Below are 16,113 nucleotides of genomic sequence, written 5' to 3' on the forward strand. Positions count from 1 at the left end.
ATCCCTGACATTCTGTGATTCTGTGATTGAAGTTATGAAGCATTTAGGCAGCATGCCAGATAAAATTAAGCTCAACACATTCTTCAAATGTAAAGTAGCAGTTTATTCAGAATAATATAAAATGAAAGAACAGCAACACTCAACCAGTTTTTTACACTGTAAATCTATTCTAATGCTGTTCTGTCATTAGATCCGCTCTGTATGATTATTTTGGGATGCTATTAGCAATATTAGGAAATATTGCTATTTCCTATTTCAATAGGAAATTGAAGATTTTAGAGCAATTTCCAGTTCAGATCTTCCAAGTAGCTATCACAGATGATACCCATGCAGGCGTGCTTTACTTGGCTTGGAGACCTTTCCCACCTCCCAAAATTAAAAATGCTGAGTTAGGGCACTTGTACCACCCTTTAGCTCCCATATTTCTAGCTACAGTCTGACAGCCTCATTTCAAACTTTGTATGACCTTAAGATTGTTTGAAGAAGGTATTAATCCATAGGGCTTCAGGAAGAGGCACTGCTAGTTCAATAAGCTAGTCTTTCACAGAAAGACTGCTCAGGAAATCATTCCTCTATATAGCAGGCTACAAACAAATGGAGGAAACTGGCAGCTGTAGATACCTTCTGTCTTCAACAAGAAGAAATATATTTGCCTCTTCTTAATCTTTGATTGGCCTTGTGTGCTTTTGTGAAGACTTTCACAGGCAGCAGTGGGAAGTTCAGTGTTTAGTGTGTTTTGTCTGCACACTGAGATCTGGACAGTGGGCCCAGAAAGCAGCTGGAAATGTAGACAGGGAAAGAACAGCAGTGTATAGAGTAAGTATGAGGTAAGAGTTTACCTTGGTAAATTAAGGGTTTTGTATTGTTACTTTGCTTTCCCTCCCACCCCTTTAATCCAATGGGAAAAGACGGGACCCAAATGAGACCAAATTAGGAAAAGTTTGCATAGGGTCACCTGCAAGTCAGACTTAGGACCACTGGAGTTCTGGTATTAGCATCTTGCAGGAGATCATCGGAGTGGAGTTAGCTGACAAGAACTCTTCCAGTGCTGGCTCTGAAGGGCCAGGGAAGGTTTTGAGAACACAGCTCATGTGTGGTTTTCTCAGTCATTAATATCTATTCCATTAGGATTCTGTATTGCTGTATTTCCCTGCTGGACAAACATCTCTGCTACTTCTGCAATCATGATCTTTTTTTTATTGCCTCACTAATACAGATTAGGAATAATCTGTTTTCCTTCCTCTCACAAGGAAGGAAAGGATTCCTTCGTCATACAGCAGTGTGGAAAAAGATGGAGAATTGAACCCAAAGACCAGAGGGCCAAGTACTCTCCAATCTGGTAATTTCAAGGCTTGCCTGTTTTCTACTGACACAGAACCAGAGAAACAGCTTTGTGCAGTTTTAGATGCTAGTGTTCTGTTCTAATGCTCTTTTCAAAAGCTTTGTTTTTGAGGGGGAAATAATTATTGGATAGGTTTCATTCAACTCGGGAAACCTGCATGGAAATAATATATTCCTGGGAATTTAAAACTTAGTGGTGTTTGTTTGTTTTTTTTTTTTTAAATCAGTGTACTGGTCAGAGTATAGTATGCTTAATATTTAGAGCCCTAAGCTTTAAGATATTTGTAATCTTTGGGTATTTCTGTGAGTGTTTTACAGACATCTGCAGAGTGTTTTCATCGGCAGTCTCACACTGTAACAGAAATAAAAGTCGTATATATTAGGCATTGCCAGGTGTCTAAATGCATACATGTATTCGTGTGCATCTGTAAAATGCATTCTGTGTGCAGATATTAAACACATCCTCTCTGGGATTACACTGTAACTTGCGTACTTGGAGGCAAAGATTCTGAATAAAGAACTAGTTCAGAATAGAGTGGAATTTCCTGCAGTTGCTGTGAGTTTTCAAAGCAATGGCTACAGTCAGAATCTGGCCTAAGTAAATAACTTATGAAAGATGGAAAGGAAAAGCAGCATGTGATGTAATTAATGGGAACATATAACAGTCTGCTCTCACATAATAAATTGGCAGCTATGCCTAAGGTAGCTGCCTTTTATTTGCAAAATACAGTTGGTATTTTTAAAAAGTAATTGCACATTTTCTTCCATTTCCACATGGTCCCAGAGAACATAGTACAGTACAACTAGAAACAGAAACTCAATAAAATCATGGTTGTTGTTTGTTTTGGTTTTTGGGGTTTGTCTTGTTTTGTTTTTTCCCCAGGCTCAGGGCTACGATCTTATTTAAGCCAATGTCCAAAGGAAAGGAGGAATACATTTTAGCTCAGGAAAACACAAGTGATAAAACATTTTAGTGAGGTTTAATATAGAATAATCTAAAAGGATAAGGCAGGAACAACCAGAATAAATAACAGTAAATGGCTACATATCTATTTGCAGAAGAGATTTGGTAATATAATTCTCCTGACTCAAGTAAATAATGGTTAAGATAAATGTTCTGAAATTCTTCCATCTTGAAGGCTTGAATTTTCCCTGTCTGAAAGTTTACTACAGCTATTCCTGTCCAGCAAGCATGACATCAGTTGTTCTTTAAATACGCCACAGATGCTGGCAGATCTTCAAGAAAATGCATTCTACTGCCTGCCTAGTGCAAAGCTCTGGAAGGCTGCAGGATGACACAATGGCTCCCCACACCCAGCTGCTGATTCAGCTGACTCAAACAGCCTGCTGGAAAAACAGTGCTGGAGTCCTCTCTCAAAAAAAATTTGCAGGAGGAAGGTAAAGAAGGCTTGCAACTGGGGTTTGCTGCTGTGACTGAACATACAAGCTACTGGACTTCTTAACTGCCATTTCCAGGCTTCTCAGTGAAGTAGAGGGAACTGTATGTCATACCTGGTGTATGTGATTGCCCTCTGTGCACAGGTGGGGAGGTAGACTACCCATCATTTCAGTGCTTTGTTTATCTGTTTGAGTTTTCTTCTGGTTTTAAGCAATCTGTTTGCCATCACCCCTGAGAGTAGGGAGGAAAAGGAAAGTTCAAATCTATTCTGTCATAAGTGAGAGGTAGGATCTAACCTATTTTGTCTGAGTGAATGGGGATAGGATGTCGTACTAAAAACCTAGCATCGGAGTGAGTTCTTCTTGCAGTAAATCTAATTTGAAGCTTTACTGCTGTTTAAAATGGAACAGCCTGAAGACCAGGAAATATCGTTCTCTGTAAAATATTCCTGAGTCTCTGTATTTCTGACCCCAGGGGATCTTGCATTTGCTGCAGGCTGAGCCTGGTAGGCAGTTTGTTGCTGAACTAAGCCCTTTAAATAGACAGCAAGTTTAAAAAAGTACATCCTGCAATTTTTGTGCTGATGAATTTAGAATGATGTTCTAGCAAGCTCAGTACACTCCGAATTAATTAGCAAGGATCCTTTTAACAGGATAATTATTATATCAGCAAGTGGTAAACTCAGAATGAATGTGAGTAGTCCTGGCTTGCGTCAACAAGGAAAAATCTGTTGCAGTTCTAGCAACTGATTCCAAATTCACCCTAATGTGAAAAGTTTTAGACAGCACAGTGGTCATCACCAGCACTCTAGCTTTTTTACCTCCAGACTTGAATTAAAATCCCAAATGAAGTTGCATTCCACTCACTATATATCTACCTTCCAACACCATGGTGAATGATGATTGGCTTTTTTAAATTTCTGCTGGAAAAAGGCCCAAAATAAGAAGAGCAGGAAGCGTTGCACATTATTACTAAAGTATTAATGTTGGAAAAGGCTATGAAGTATGAGACTTCCTTCTTTATGGCTGTGCATTTTCTTCTTTCATAATGGATGGGCCTGATCATGCATAGAACAGTAACAACTCGCAAATATAAACACAAGTTCACATGTTTGGAGGTTGGAATTTTTCAATAGGTTAATCTTTCAAAGAATAAACTTGCCATTGTTTATCAGGCTATGGATAAATAAGCATATGACTTCTGCAGTGGTAGCAGAAACACTTCTATGCATTCCCCAGACCAGACTCTGTCTTTAGATAGTGGAGGCTTTGGAAAATAAGGTTTAATTGGGGAATTTTTTAATAAGGGAAGGTACCTTAACTAGGTCACTTGACACTTGCTAGATTTTTTAATATGCTTTTCTGCACTCTTTTAGAATGGATGTAGAAATCTGTAAAAGCACCTGACGCTTTCTGTGAGAATATAATTTTTAGGCAGACTTTCAAAAAACACTTATCTTTCTTTCAGCTTCTGTAACCTAAGCCCAGCAAAGTCAATGGCCTTACACTGATACAAAGTTTGTTCTTGGGAGAAATTAATCAGGCCTTGTGTTGTTCATTCTGAACATCAAAGTAGTAAATGAACAATTATTAGCCATTTCTTAAAAATTGATCTCGACGCTCAACAGATCAGACAATCTCTCCGGTTGTTTCATGGTACCTTGTGGTGCTCTATAAAATGTGAAGCGCAAACCTGAATCCTTTTGTCTAGATAGTCTTGTCAAACTTGAGCAGGGATGTTTCTTTCTAGTTAGATTGTATGCCTCAATAAGCCCACTTTTATAAATCATATAAAATGGGGGCATTTTAAAAATTTGTCTCAACTGCAAGCACAGTGAAACCAAGGGCGGGGGGAAAGCTTTACAGATATTTTGGGGTTGGCTTTTTTTTTGTGTGTGTGTGTTCTGCTGGTAGAAATATAAAGGCAAGCAGCTCTGTAGAAAATGCCTGTGACAAATGCAGTTCTTTTAATGATCTGTGGGGTTGCGCTTTTTTTTTTTTTGTAAGGTTTAGGTTATTCAGACCATGCAGGTCCTAAAAGACAGTCTTATGTATGCAGTTTCATGGTGTTGCATAGTTTTTAACTGAATCCAGGCAAGGATGAGGTAATGTTTGAAGATGCTAAATTTCTTGAATGAGCAATGTTTAGATGTCACAGTAACAGTAGAAATCTGTCATCTCCCTTCATTTGTGTGTCTGCACAGTTGTCACTGCTGAAGTTGCTCCCACACATGGTGACCATATTGTTCATCACACTATGTTACAGCCTGACCATCCAAGTAGAGCTAAATGCTTCTGTACTTCCCATAATGGATAGTCTTGTCCTTCTATTTGAATACATTCAAGTACATATGCTATCACAATGCCACCCCAATAACTCTTAGTGTGACAAACCTTTCTTGCTACTACAAACTATGGCTACAAATCCTTGTGGATAATATCATAGGGACCTAGTCAAAATCCATCATACAAATGGATAAAAAAATGGCAAAAGCCATTTCTATGACTTTGCTTCAGAAAATTTCCCCTACAATTTAGAAGAAATTATTGATCTCTTGGTGGAAGAGATGACTTAGGCACTCAAGGTGTGTTTGATCATAGAAATCAGCTAAGCCCTTCTGAAGAAGCTGTGGGAAATGCAATCTCTTTCACATCAGTGACTGTGCTCACTGATCTCCTGATGGAGCTTGGGATTCCTCTTTTGGAGAAAAAGCAACAAACTCTTTCATTACAGTATCTTGGTCAGCGGTAGCATGAGTACTAGCTTCATAAGGCTCACAGGGGCAACAGCTGACTTCTCCTTTTCTGCTCTTCTGCAGAACAGTAGCACGGAAGTCTAACGTTATCACTGCCAAACGATACAATTGTAGAGTCACAACTAAGATATTTTTAGCTGTAAAAAACACCAACATCTGATTGAATATTCTGAAGTGGCCCATCAGGATTGAACGCACAATGAAGAAGGGACCATCCTGTATGAAAAGGCTGACCCCGATGTTCCATAGTTCTGCACTGTACCTGCACAGCAGCAGGCTGGGGATCCGCCTAGGTGATGCAGTTGGTTTGCAGCCAATATGCTGTACTGAAAATAAAACACAGTTATGTTAAAACAACTCTCTAAAATTGAGCCAGGGTTAGGGAAGTTACAATCCAGGGTACCCTGGATTATAAATGCAGTAACAACTGCCAAACACTTCAGCTTACCAAAAGAATTCTATTGTTTGAGTCAACAATGGGGAGAAAAAAAAAAAAAAAAAGACTCAAGTGGAAAATGAGTTCTAGAATGTAGAAATTTGCTGAATCCATTAGGCAAAGCTTCAGCAGCAGCTAATTTTTTAATATGTTTTTGTGCCATTGCTGTTTAATAGTCCTAACTGCATTGCTGTCCAATAATAAGTGCTTAAAAACTTCTATTTTATGTCATGGTTGATGTGTGAGTAAACATTCTGATGCTTAATTAAAAAGTACTATCTGTGCAACTGTATAGAACTACCTAAAATAAACTGTACCCATAGTAAATTTCAGGGCAATGTGTGTTCAATAACTTAATTTTTAACTGATAAATGTAATTAAATAAGCAGAAAAGCAATAGCTAGAGAAAAAATGCATAGTATGACAGATTACATCACTTAAATTTAATGCTATGATTGTTTAAGCAATGTTTGAATTTATTTGGGTGGTGGTGATGTGTATGGAAAGGTTTTTTTTATTGGTGTGGGGTTTTTGTTCTGTGGTTTGGTTTTTTGTTTTTAAATCCTGAGTGTTATGCGTCTTTAACACAATATATTTTACCAGTAACAGAAATTATAGCTGTGATAAATCTGAAATATGATTGCATCAGGTTTTTTCAGGATGTAATCTGCTGCTGAGCTGAAATGCTGAAATGTTTTCCTAATTTCAGTGTTGAAAACAAAATAGTGCTGCCCATGAAGAAAAGGCTAATGAAAAATTCCTGGAATAATTTTTCATTATTATTTTATTCATTTATTATTTTAATAAGTGTGTCAACCTAGCCATCAATTTTATATAAGATGCTAGTGTGGATAATGTATCTTTGGACTGGTAAAGTTAAGTTGCAAACCTGTAGTGGCTGGAGGTAAAAATGGTTAGAACAGATGATGATTGAGGTGGCTTTCATTATTCTTCTCGGATGTAGAGAAGCTCTTTCTTCCTAGGGACAAATACGAGCCTGAGCTGGCTGAATGTGGGCTTTTTAGCTTAAGATAAAGGTGTACAGTCCCAATACTATATGGTCCTTTAGGTTCCCTGTGAATAGGTAATTTCTCCTGTGGTAACCTCTTCTGTGCTCTTGGCTGTGCTGTTTCCTGTGGTTAATGATAGCCTATCTCTCCATAGGGTCTAGTAACCTACCCACATTGGAGCCATAATTATAATTCAAGACCAGATCTAACTCAAGAGCTCACATAGTGAAGTCTGAGGAAGCACCAGGCAACCAGAGCAGATGCTGCAATACAAGATTGCAATTCCCATTTTTTCTGTAAGTAGAGTGCTTTATCAGGGAGATCAGAGGTTAGCCAGAAACAAGTGTTTCCTCAAAAGAAACCACAATGGGCTTTCTTCAAAAACCATCATTATGTGAACTGCTCTCCACCAGAAGCCCTCAGTATAACCACTGGTGTGTGCAGAGCCACAAGACATGCCAGCAAAAACTTAAAGCATTTGTTCTCTTTTCTTGTCTATGTGCAAGTACTAACCTGCAAGATCAAGTGGAAACTGTAGCATACTCCAGGTCCATACAGCAAGAATTGCATTTATGAGAGCATAATTCTTCCTACGGGAGGGGAAAAAAGTGATAGCAGTGAAGATGCAGTTTCCTTATGTGATAACAAAAATGTTCCCTGTAGTATCTGGAATGTCATTTAAAGGGTGGTTGAGTGAAACAGCGATTGATTAATGCATGCTCTTGAGATGCAAGACTAAGGAAAACAGAGGCACCTTTTGGTATAGAATTTTTGCTGTTCAGGCCACGTGTTCCAACTGTCTAATTACACTAAATATCTGATACTAATGCTATAATGATAAGCATATGGAAAGAGACTCTGTGGCTCAAAGAGGAAATATCTTTACCCTTGTAGTGATTACACATTCCTTGCAAGCCTGAAGCTTCTCTGCCAAGTGGGAAGGACCTCTTTTCCTGCTGCAAAACTTTTTCTTTGATATAAAAAAAAGCATGTCTGTACGAGAGGATGAATCTCCTCTGTGATTCATTTTTTTTATGCTGGATGTTCACAGCTCATCTCTCAGTCCAGTGAGGGGGAGATGGGCTTACTTTCTCTGGGAGAGATCACAATGCTGAAAATTCACACCAGACTATCCCATTCCCTTTCTTCTTATCTTTGAACACTTTGTCATTCTATCATGAAGAAAGTACATATGAGATAACTAAAGAAGCAACTTGGATAATGAATCACTAAAGCAATCTCTAGTTGCTTCCTTGCTAGTCTAAAACAAATCATTAACCTGAAAAAGGCTTATTGGGTATCCAATGTTTGAGCTCCTGTAGCTGCAAGGACTGACTCTGCAGGGCAACTAGTTATGCTAGTTGTTTGGCTCTTGGCATCCATCACAATAAAAGGGTGAAACACGCTTCTCTGCTGGCAACAGATGAGTAATCCTTAACGAAGCTCATAGGACTGTTGGGTCTTTTACAGAGGGAAAGATGAGAGTAAGAAAATGGAGCCCTTGAACGTAACCTTCTGTTATCTGTGGGAAATACCGTTCCACTAGTCTGAACACCACAGATAGCACAAACAAATCTTCAAACAAAACAAATATCTTGCGCTATACAAATTATTTATGTCAGCAAATAGTCCTTACCGAACATCTTCAATGTCCAAAGTTTCACTAGCAAATTCAAGTATATCTGCTGCTGTTCCCACAAACATGAGGAGCAGCTGAGACAATTGGTCCCGAGTGATTTCAACTCCAATGGGGAGAAGCCATCTCCCAACTACTAGTAACAGCAGAAAAGTCTGGTGGAGTGCCAGTGTCCATACAGTCTCACAGATTGTGGAGAGCTGATTCACAAAGACTTTAGCCTGTTTAAAAGACAACAACAATAACATACTGTAACTTCAGGAGACTGACATTATAGATACATTCAGACTGTATTCATCCTTGAGCCTGCTTTTGTTCTCCTTCCCATTGTATTAGAGCAAATCAGTTCTATGTGGCAGGTATAACTTGAAAAAGGCATGCTAATAGAAACTTTGGGTAATGAATAACAAGTCTTTGTGTGCTACTCTTCTGTTCACATTTTTCAGCTGAGCGTTATCCTTTGCACAACCATCATGCAGACACTTTCTAAACTCAGCGACTGAGATTTGGAAAAGAGTGGTAGGAGACTCTCCTCTTCACACAGAGACTTTTCCTACCAACAACAGTTAGTATGCACCATGCTGTAGTACGCACCACTTTCACAATACAGTTTTCGGAAACTATTTTTTTTCTTTCTTTTTTTTTTTTTTTTTGTTTTAATCACTGTGAGGAGCTTGCCCAAATAGACACAACAGTCCTCTCTAATTGCTCTAATGTCATATGATCTCTGTGAGGAATAGGAAAAGGTGTCCCACCGTCTGAATGATGTGGTGATCTGTTCCCTCACTTCCATGACTGCTGTCTCTGGATTGATTGAAGTCGTGGTTGCTGACATTCACCTGAACTGCTCCGGGCTCATTACCGCAGTACTGTTGTGAAGAAAAACATCACACATGCATAAGCATCCCACAAAGGGAGCAGAAGCACTCTGCAGCTGAAAGAGTCCCATTTTGCTGAACTGCAGAGGGTTCATTTGTGAAAGTCAGTCGATGTTTACGAAGTTACATGCTCACTCTGAATGAAATTCCCCTCTTCTTCAGAAGGGAAGAATTCCTCTCATGAGGAGAGGAGTGATGTGTCGGTAGGTCCCTGAGACAGTGTAGGACTGCACTATAGAAGAGGATGTAAATTCAAAGGCTGATGGAGCGGGTGACACCTTTGTGCTGTTAAGACTGTACTCTTTGAATGCCATCTGCCTGCAGCTCTCCTGAACAGGCTACTAGGTTTCCTACGTAGTGTTTCTGGCTAAAACAGTAAAATAGGATAAAAATTGGTCATGGTCGGTCTGCTGTTTTATGGTCATGGTCAGTCTCTATATTCAAACTTTTTCTCAAAAAAATCTGCTTCTCATCTCTACTATCCAGAAAAAGTTCTCTAAAAATGCAATAGTTTCATTCTTCTGTATGACTTCACCCAAGGCTGAAATTAATAGTTGGGGTAGGGCTTCCCAAGCTGTGCCTTATTCTGCAAGGAAATTCATTATGTGAGAGGTGAGATTCAGGGATAATTAAGAAAAAAGGGTCTGTGGTGTTGCCTACCCCTGCAGAGTAGAAAACCAGGTATCTTTACTTTCCTCAAGTACCCGGTGCTCTGGAAAATTGAATGTTGGCTAAAACATACTGTTACTTCAGCTGCAGTAAACCAGTGGTGGGACTGTGTCCCATCTGAGGTCTACAGTGCTGCACTGCCCTTCTACCTTCACCCCTAAAGTTGGATCTGTAGCAACTGGGGTACGGTTCTAAAAATCAGTCTTCACAACAAGCCCTTAACATCTCTCTTCATTGTAATAAAAAAGGGATAACTAGAAAAATCAAACCATGCTATTATTAAAGACTTTTATTCTGTCCTATTTGTGCCAGAGAACACCAGATGATGTGCATTTCTCCACTGGGCCCCCCACCATTTTATTTCATGGGGAGTGATTTTCTGCAACAATCATAATGTGTTCTAGTGCATACTGAGTAGCTGTGTTCAGCATAATGCTTGCCAATATAAAGGCAAAATTTCCCAGCAAATATCACATTCTAGCAAATTTCAAATTCCCCTTTGATACTTGACTTGGTCACTGATAATGTTGTTTAGTATCTGGGTAAATGCTGCCTCTTGCCTGACCTTGTCATAGATAAATGGAATAACTTCCCGTGGTCTGAAAAATCTGGAAAAAAAAAAAAAAAAAGTCTGTGTTTGTTGCTTTTATAATTGGTGGTAAAGTTTCTTAAACTGGATGCTTGCCTTATTTGGACAGTGGATGTGAGAGTGTTGAAAGACTGACCCACAGATGTGGGGAACATGATATTTCCATTTGGGGGAGGGAAGTCTAAAGTTCTAGGCACAGAGATAGTGAGATGGAGGGGCTCGTACTCTGCTAGCTACGGCCTTGTGGGGCTCATCTCCCTGGGTTAGTCCTTCAATCAAAGGAGAGAGACAGAATAGCTTGTTCAGAGGATGTTTCAGAAGGGAAATTTAACTGGTGCTCTGGAGAAGCCTTTTTATCAGTTGATTCTAGAAAAAGTCTAAAGCTTATGGTGACCAACCCCCAAGGTCAAAGTCAGCCTATCTGAGTAACTCTCACAGGCAGCATGATGCAGTCGGCTGAGGAGACCATCACCTAAAAATACTGCATAACTGGGGTAGCCACCTCAGAATATTAAGGAGTTATTTACCTTGTGACAAGCAGCCTGAGTAGGGCAAAGGGATTACTAATTTGTGCCGGAGGAAGAAGACTAATTCACCTTGACAGCCTTTGGTTTGTTGTCAAATCTGTGTTTGAGCCCTCTCTTCCACCCCCTCGCCTGGTCTGGCAGAGGTAAGGGGAAAGGAGCCATGAACTTGCATTAAACTTCACATCAGAGTTTGGGAATTCTTTTGTTTGCTTTTTAAAGCCTGGTTGCTCAGAGAAGAATTTGCTGAATTTGAGGCAGGACCCGCGTAGGGCAGCCTGCTCTGTTTGCTGTGTGTAAGGACTGTGGAAATCTCTTTCCAAATTCTGTGAGAACTCCCAGCACATAAATCAGATGGCTGAAGGACAGGAGTGAAGTGGGAGGTAGCAAAGCATATAGGTGCCTCTCAGCAGATGCCATGGCTCTCCCAATGCTAACAATACAGAGCAGATAGCTCTTGTGGCTCCAGACTGGCTGCTCCACTTAACCTGGAGAGAAGAGCTGCGGGAGTCGGCAACTAGCACTGCTGGAGGGAGGCAGAGGAAAGCATGCCAGGGCTTCCATATGGTTTGCAAGGGGGCTCTTTTATTTATTTATTTATTTTTTTTTCCTAATGGTACAAAGATGCAGACAATACTTCTCTAAGAAAATTAATTTACTTTATCAGTGTTTTTTGCAACTACTCCCAGCTAATTGAGGGGGGGGGGGGGACTATTTCAGTGCAAAGCTAGAGGAAATCTGACTGAGTGGGGAACTCTGACTGAGTGGCACTCCTCAGGGCTGGCTCCGGATCTCTTCTCAACTGCGTGCAGGCAGGAAATGAAAAACTGCATCTGCAAGGCCAGTCATACAAGTAGCCTCCTGATTTTTTTAATTCAAGTATGTTCATACCTTGTTTTGGTTTGTTTCTCTCTGAATATTTAATAAGTGGTGATTATGATGTTGATTCACTTGAAAGTTTGGAGAAGAGCCTTTATTTTCATCATGTATATGCATGTAAATAGGACTGTTGGTGCCAGGCATATTTGCCTAGCCAATTATGCATGTGCAGTGACTTAATGGGAATGTGACAAGGAAAAAGTGAATACTGAGTTTCACAGGCAGTTGATAAATGTGGTTTACCTCTTTATTGCTAGGGCCCAGTTACTCCTAGGCATTGAGACCATGTGCATAGCTAAATAAAAATGCCCTTTTTCTTTGCAAAAATAAACAGGAAGAAGTGGTACACATTTTGCATAAGTTCTAGCTTGGTTTACTTTCTTTGTTTCTTCTGAGATGAAGCTTACGTTCCTCTGATTTATAAAACATCTAATCAAAATGGAAACTGTTGCGTGACATGTTGTCCTGTTGTGTGGCCTGCAGAGCTTGCTGTCAGTGCATAGGGAACTCCTGAAACACCCAACTAATTCAGCAAATTTCTATTTGCATGTATTCACAATCCATTATTCCCAAATAAAAACGAGGTTAGCTAAAACTTTTTGCAAGGTCCAGCATCAAGATGGTAAAATTGACACTGGAATACCAGGGAAGAGTACCCTCAATCCTGTTAACGTGTGTGGATTTTGGAAGAGGCTAGCCCTTCCCTAGAGCTGGCCCTTTGCCAAGCAACAGGTACCCCGCTTGCTCTCTGCGATTTGCTGGAAACACTGTGGCCGTCACTATGGCAACACGTGTGATGTCAGAAACTGAAAGCAACCATGACTGCTTCATTTCGCTCATACAGGAAAGCTGGAATGTAAAACAGGGAGAAGAGATTGCTTAAGCTGTTTTCCAAATTGAGGAAGATAATGTGTATGGGAGAGAGGAAATGGTGAAAGATGTAAGATCACTTTTAGGGGAGTGATACTAGAATTTTATCTGGTAAGAGAATTCCCCCTCAGAATAAGGCTGAAGCAATGGGCAGTAATTGTCACTTTCCTTAAAATCTTCAAGTTAAGGCAGTTAAAAATAATTACAAGGTTTACTAAGTATCTGTCGTATTACTGACTGGGAAGCCTATATCAACTACAGCACTGGTAGTCAGGTAAGCCCTGCAAAGGGTGGCCGGTTATCACTTTCTGTGGCAGTGATGCACCAGGCATTTGAAAAGGCAACAGAGGTATTTGTTTATCTGAGATCTTATACAATATTAAGAAAGAATGCTTGGGTTTTTTAGTGGATTAAACGGTTTTAATTTTCTTGCCACTCTTATTTTGCAGACAGCAATTTTTTCAGTTCAATTTACTTTATAGTCTCTCCCAAACATGTATTTCATCCCCCAAATACTTTACAGCAAAGCAGTAGTTTCTATGCAGTCAGTATTACATTGTTGATATATGAGTGGTATTACTTATGTCCAGTTCTGCAGTACTCGGAGAGGCAGAATTACCTCTGTGTTCAGGAAGAGAGACTGCATATTAGCACATGCCTTGAATTACAGCACCAACACAACACAAGCAGTTGATGTTTCCTGTTCAACATGAAATCAAAATTCTACCGCCTTAAAGACCAAAACCTGTTTTCATAGGGTATATATTAACTGTGTGCATCTAGCAACTGCATAATTACCCATTCTGTTAGTATTTTAATAAGGAAAATCCCAGCAATACTTTGGTATGAGGAATAGTACTAGTCTGGGTGCTGTGTTTGAGATTAATTGTTAAGAGGCTACTCCCCTTCTGGAGGTATTAGTTTTGAATCTATTAGATTGTGTGTTTCCAGAAGTCTCTATCCTGTCTCTCCAGGTATAAGCTAAGCTGTTAACTTGATATACTCCCTCTTTAATTCACAGTAGCAGTATATCAATAAGAACAAAGTATGCCATGTTCTAACATCATTTTGGGAAATAAACTGCTGCCTTTGACTACAGAATTAGCCTGTTTCTTGGACTGGATTTAACTATGACAAATGTTCTCAATATCCATATTACCTGTCTGTGACTGTTTAAGGAGATTTGGCAAAACAAGAAGACAATAAATTCCTAAAATGCTGCTGTATTTAGAAAAAGCCTCAGGCATTTTCAGTGTAAACACAATTTTGAATATTTGATTATGCTTCTGTGGGCTCTAACAATGTTTCAAAGGAGAAAATGAGGCACTATGTCTTCTTAGTCTAATTTATGTATTTTCTTCTTTGCTCTTGTTCCTATCAGGCCCTTTTCTGCTGTGGATGTAAGGTACTGTACATGTGCAAGTGCTGGGACAGACAAAATCCCCTTTTCACTAAGTGGAGGTGCTATGGGGACTTGAAAGCAGCCTGCACGAGGAGGTGGCTCACTCAATGTGAGCTGCTGGGCTAACTGGTTCTGTCCTAGCCCTAACTAACTCCATCTGCCAAAAGAACACTTGCTTCTAAAAATTTTACCATATGTTTTAGTCCTGAATTGGAATTCAGGCACGCCCATCCCAGATTACTACACAGCACGAACAAAGAAAGGATATAAACACTGACAGACAAATTACCATGTCAGCTATCTAGTAGCAATCTGTGAGTATTCTCCTAGGCTGCAGCAACCAAGAGGTAGCTTAAGTTTAAGACCCCTTTCGCTGATACCTGTCTCAATTTTGCCTTGCTTGGAGTTGTGATATCTGCCTGTATAGAATCATAGAATGGTTTGGGTTGGAAGGGACCTTAAAGATCATCTAGTTCCAACCCCCCTGCCATCAGCAGGGACACCTCCCACTAGACCAGGCTGCTCAAAACCTCATCCAACCTGGCCTTAAACACTTCCAGGGAGGGGGCATCCACAGCTTCTCTGGGCAACCTGTTCCAGTGTCTGACCACCCTCACAGTGAAGAATTTCTTCCTAATATCCAATCTAAACCTACCCTCTTTCAGTTTAAAGCCATTTCCCCTTGTTCTGTCACTAACTGCCCTTGTAAAAAGTCCCTCCCCAGCTTTCTTGTAGGCCCCTTCAGGTGCTGGAAGGCCGCTATAAGATCTCCCTGGAGCCTTCTCTTCTCCAGGCTGAACAGCCCCAACTCTCTCAGCCTGTCCTCATAGGAGAGGTGCTCCAGCCCTCGGATCATCCTCATGGCCTTCTCTGGACTCATTCTAACTGGTCCATGTCTCTCTTGTGTTGGGGGCTCCAGAACTGGATGCAGTAGAACTGGATGCAGTAAGTGCTGTGAAAACTTACTGGACTGTAAGTGCTGTGAAACTCGCACTTTATTTTTATTTTTTTCTTTAGCCTCTAAAGCAATGAAATTCTTTCACCATCCTAAGCAAGATTCAAGCTGGTAACTTGGGGGTGAAAAGCTGTTTTTCGAACTACTAGTTCTCAATTCCCCAGACAAATACAAATAAATGGACTCGTTTTTAGCTAGGAATGAGGGTCATTATCTGAAATTTAGGAAATGCACAGTAGTCACAGTATAGCTGTAGCTGGATTGGGAGACCCACCAGTATGAAACAGAAAATTGGAACAAGATGTGGCAGACTTCTCTCTATATGCCCAAATCCAACCTATCAAATAATGCATCAATTTCAAACTAGTCCACCTTGTCTCATAATAAATACCTGAGTCCCATGATGAATTTCTAGTAGCCATAGTGATGGTACTGTGCAAGTCAGATATAAAAATATTGCCGGTGAAAACCTGTGAGGGAAAAGAAAAGATAGCTTGGTATTATATCACATCGTAAATACCATCTATCTTGTCATTATCTGCATTAAAAAGTATCTTGTGCCTCCTACCATATGGGATATTAAGAAATAGGGTAACAGCAAATACGAGTTGCTATTCTTGCTGAATTCCTCATGCTGTCAGTATTATGAATCATAAGTTTATTTGTACATCCACCTAAGAACATATATGGAAGTTTATTTAAAATCTCTTTTTAAGAACTAACCAAAGGCCCTTTGCTGTTTGTATTTCCATCACAGCATTCTCTGTACT

The 16,113-nt window shown here is 39.9% G+C and overlaps 1 protein-coding gene across 1 annotated transcript; it reads right to left on the minus strand.

The window, feature by feature from the left end:
* Positions 1-5,405: 5,405 nt before the first annotated feature.
* On the minus strand, positions 5,406-15,813 carry TMEM26 (transmembrane protein 26; the record flags this gene model as incomplete). The annotated part of the gene is made up of 5 exons (XM_010163654.1): positions 5,406-5,821; positions 7,455-7,531; positions 8,578-8,798; positions 9,333-9,446; positions 15,735-15,813. Coding segments are annotated over 5 exons (907 nt in total), but the record flags the coding sequence as incomplete, so codon positions are not given.
* Positions 15,814-16,113: the final 300 nt, after the last annotated feature.

The sequence above is a fragment of the Antrostomus carolinensis genome, unplaced genomic scaffold, assembly GCF_000700745.2.
Source record: "Antrostomus carolinensis isolate BGI_N321 unplaced genomic scaffold, ASM70074v2 scaffold21582, whole genome shotgun sequence".
In the NCBI taxonomy this organism is placed as follows: domain Eukaryota; kingdom Metazoa; phylum Chordata; class Aves; order Caprimulgiformes; family Caprimulgidae; genus Antrostomus; species Antrostomus carolinensis.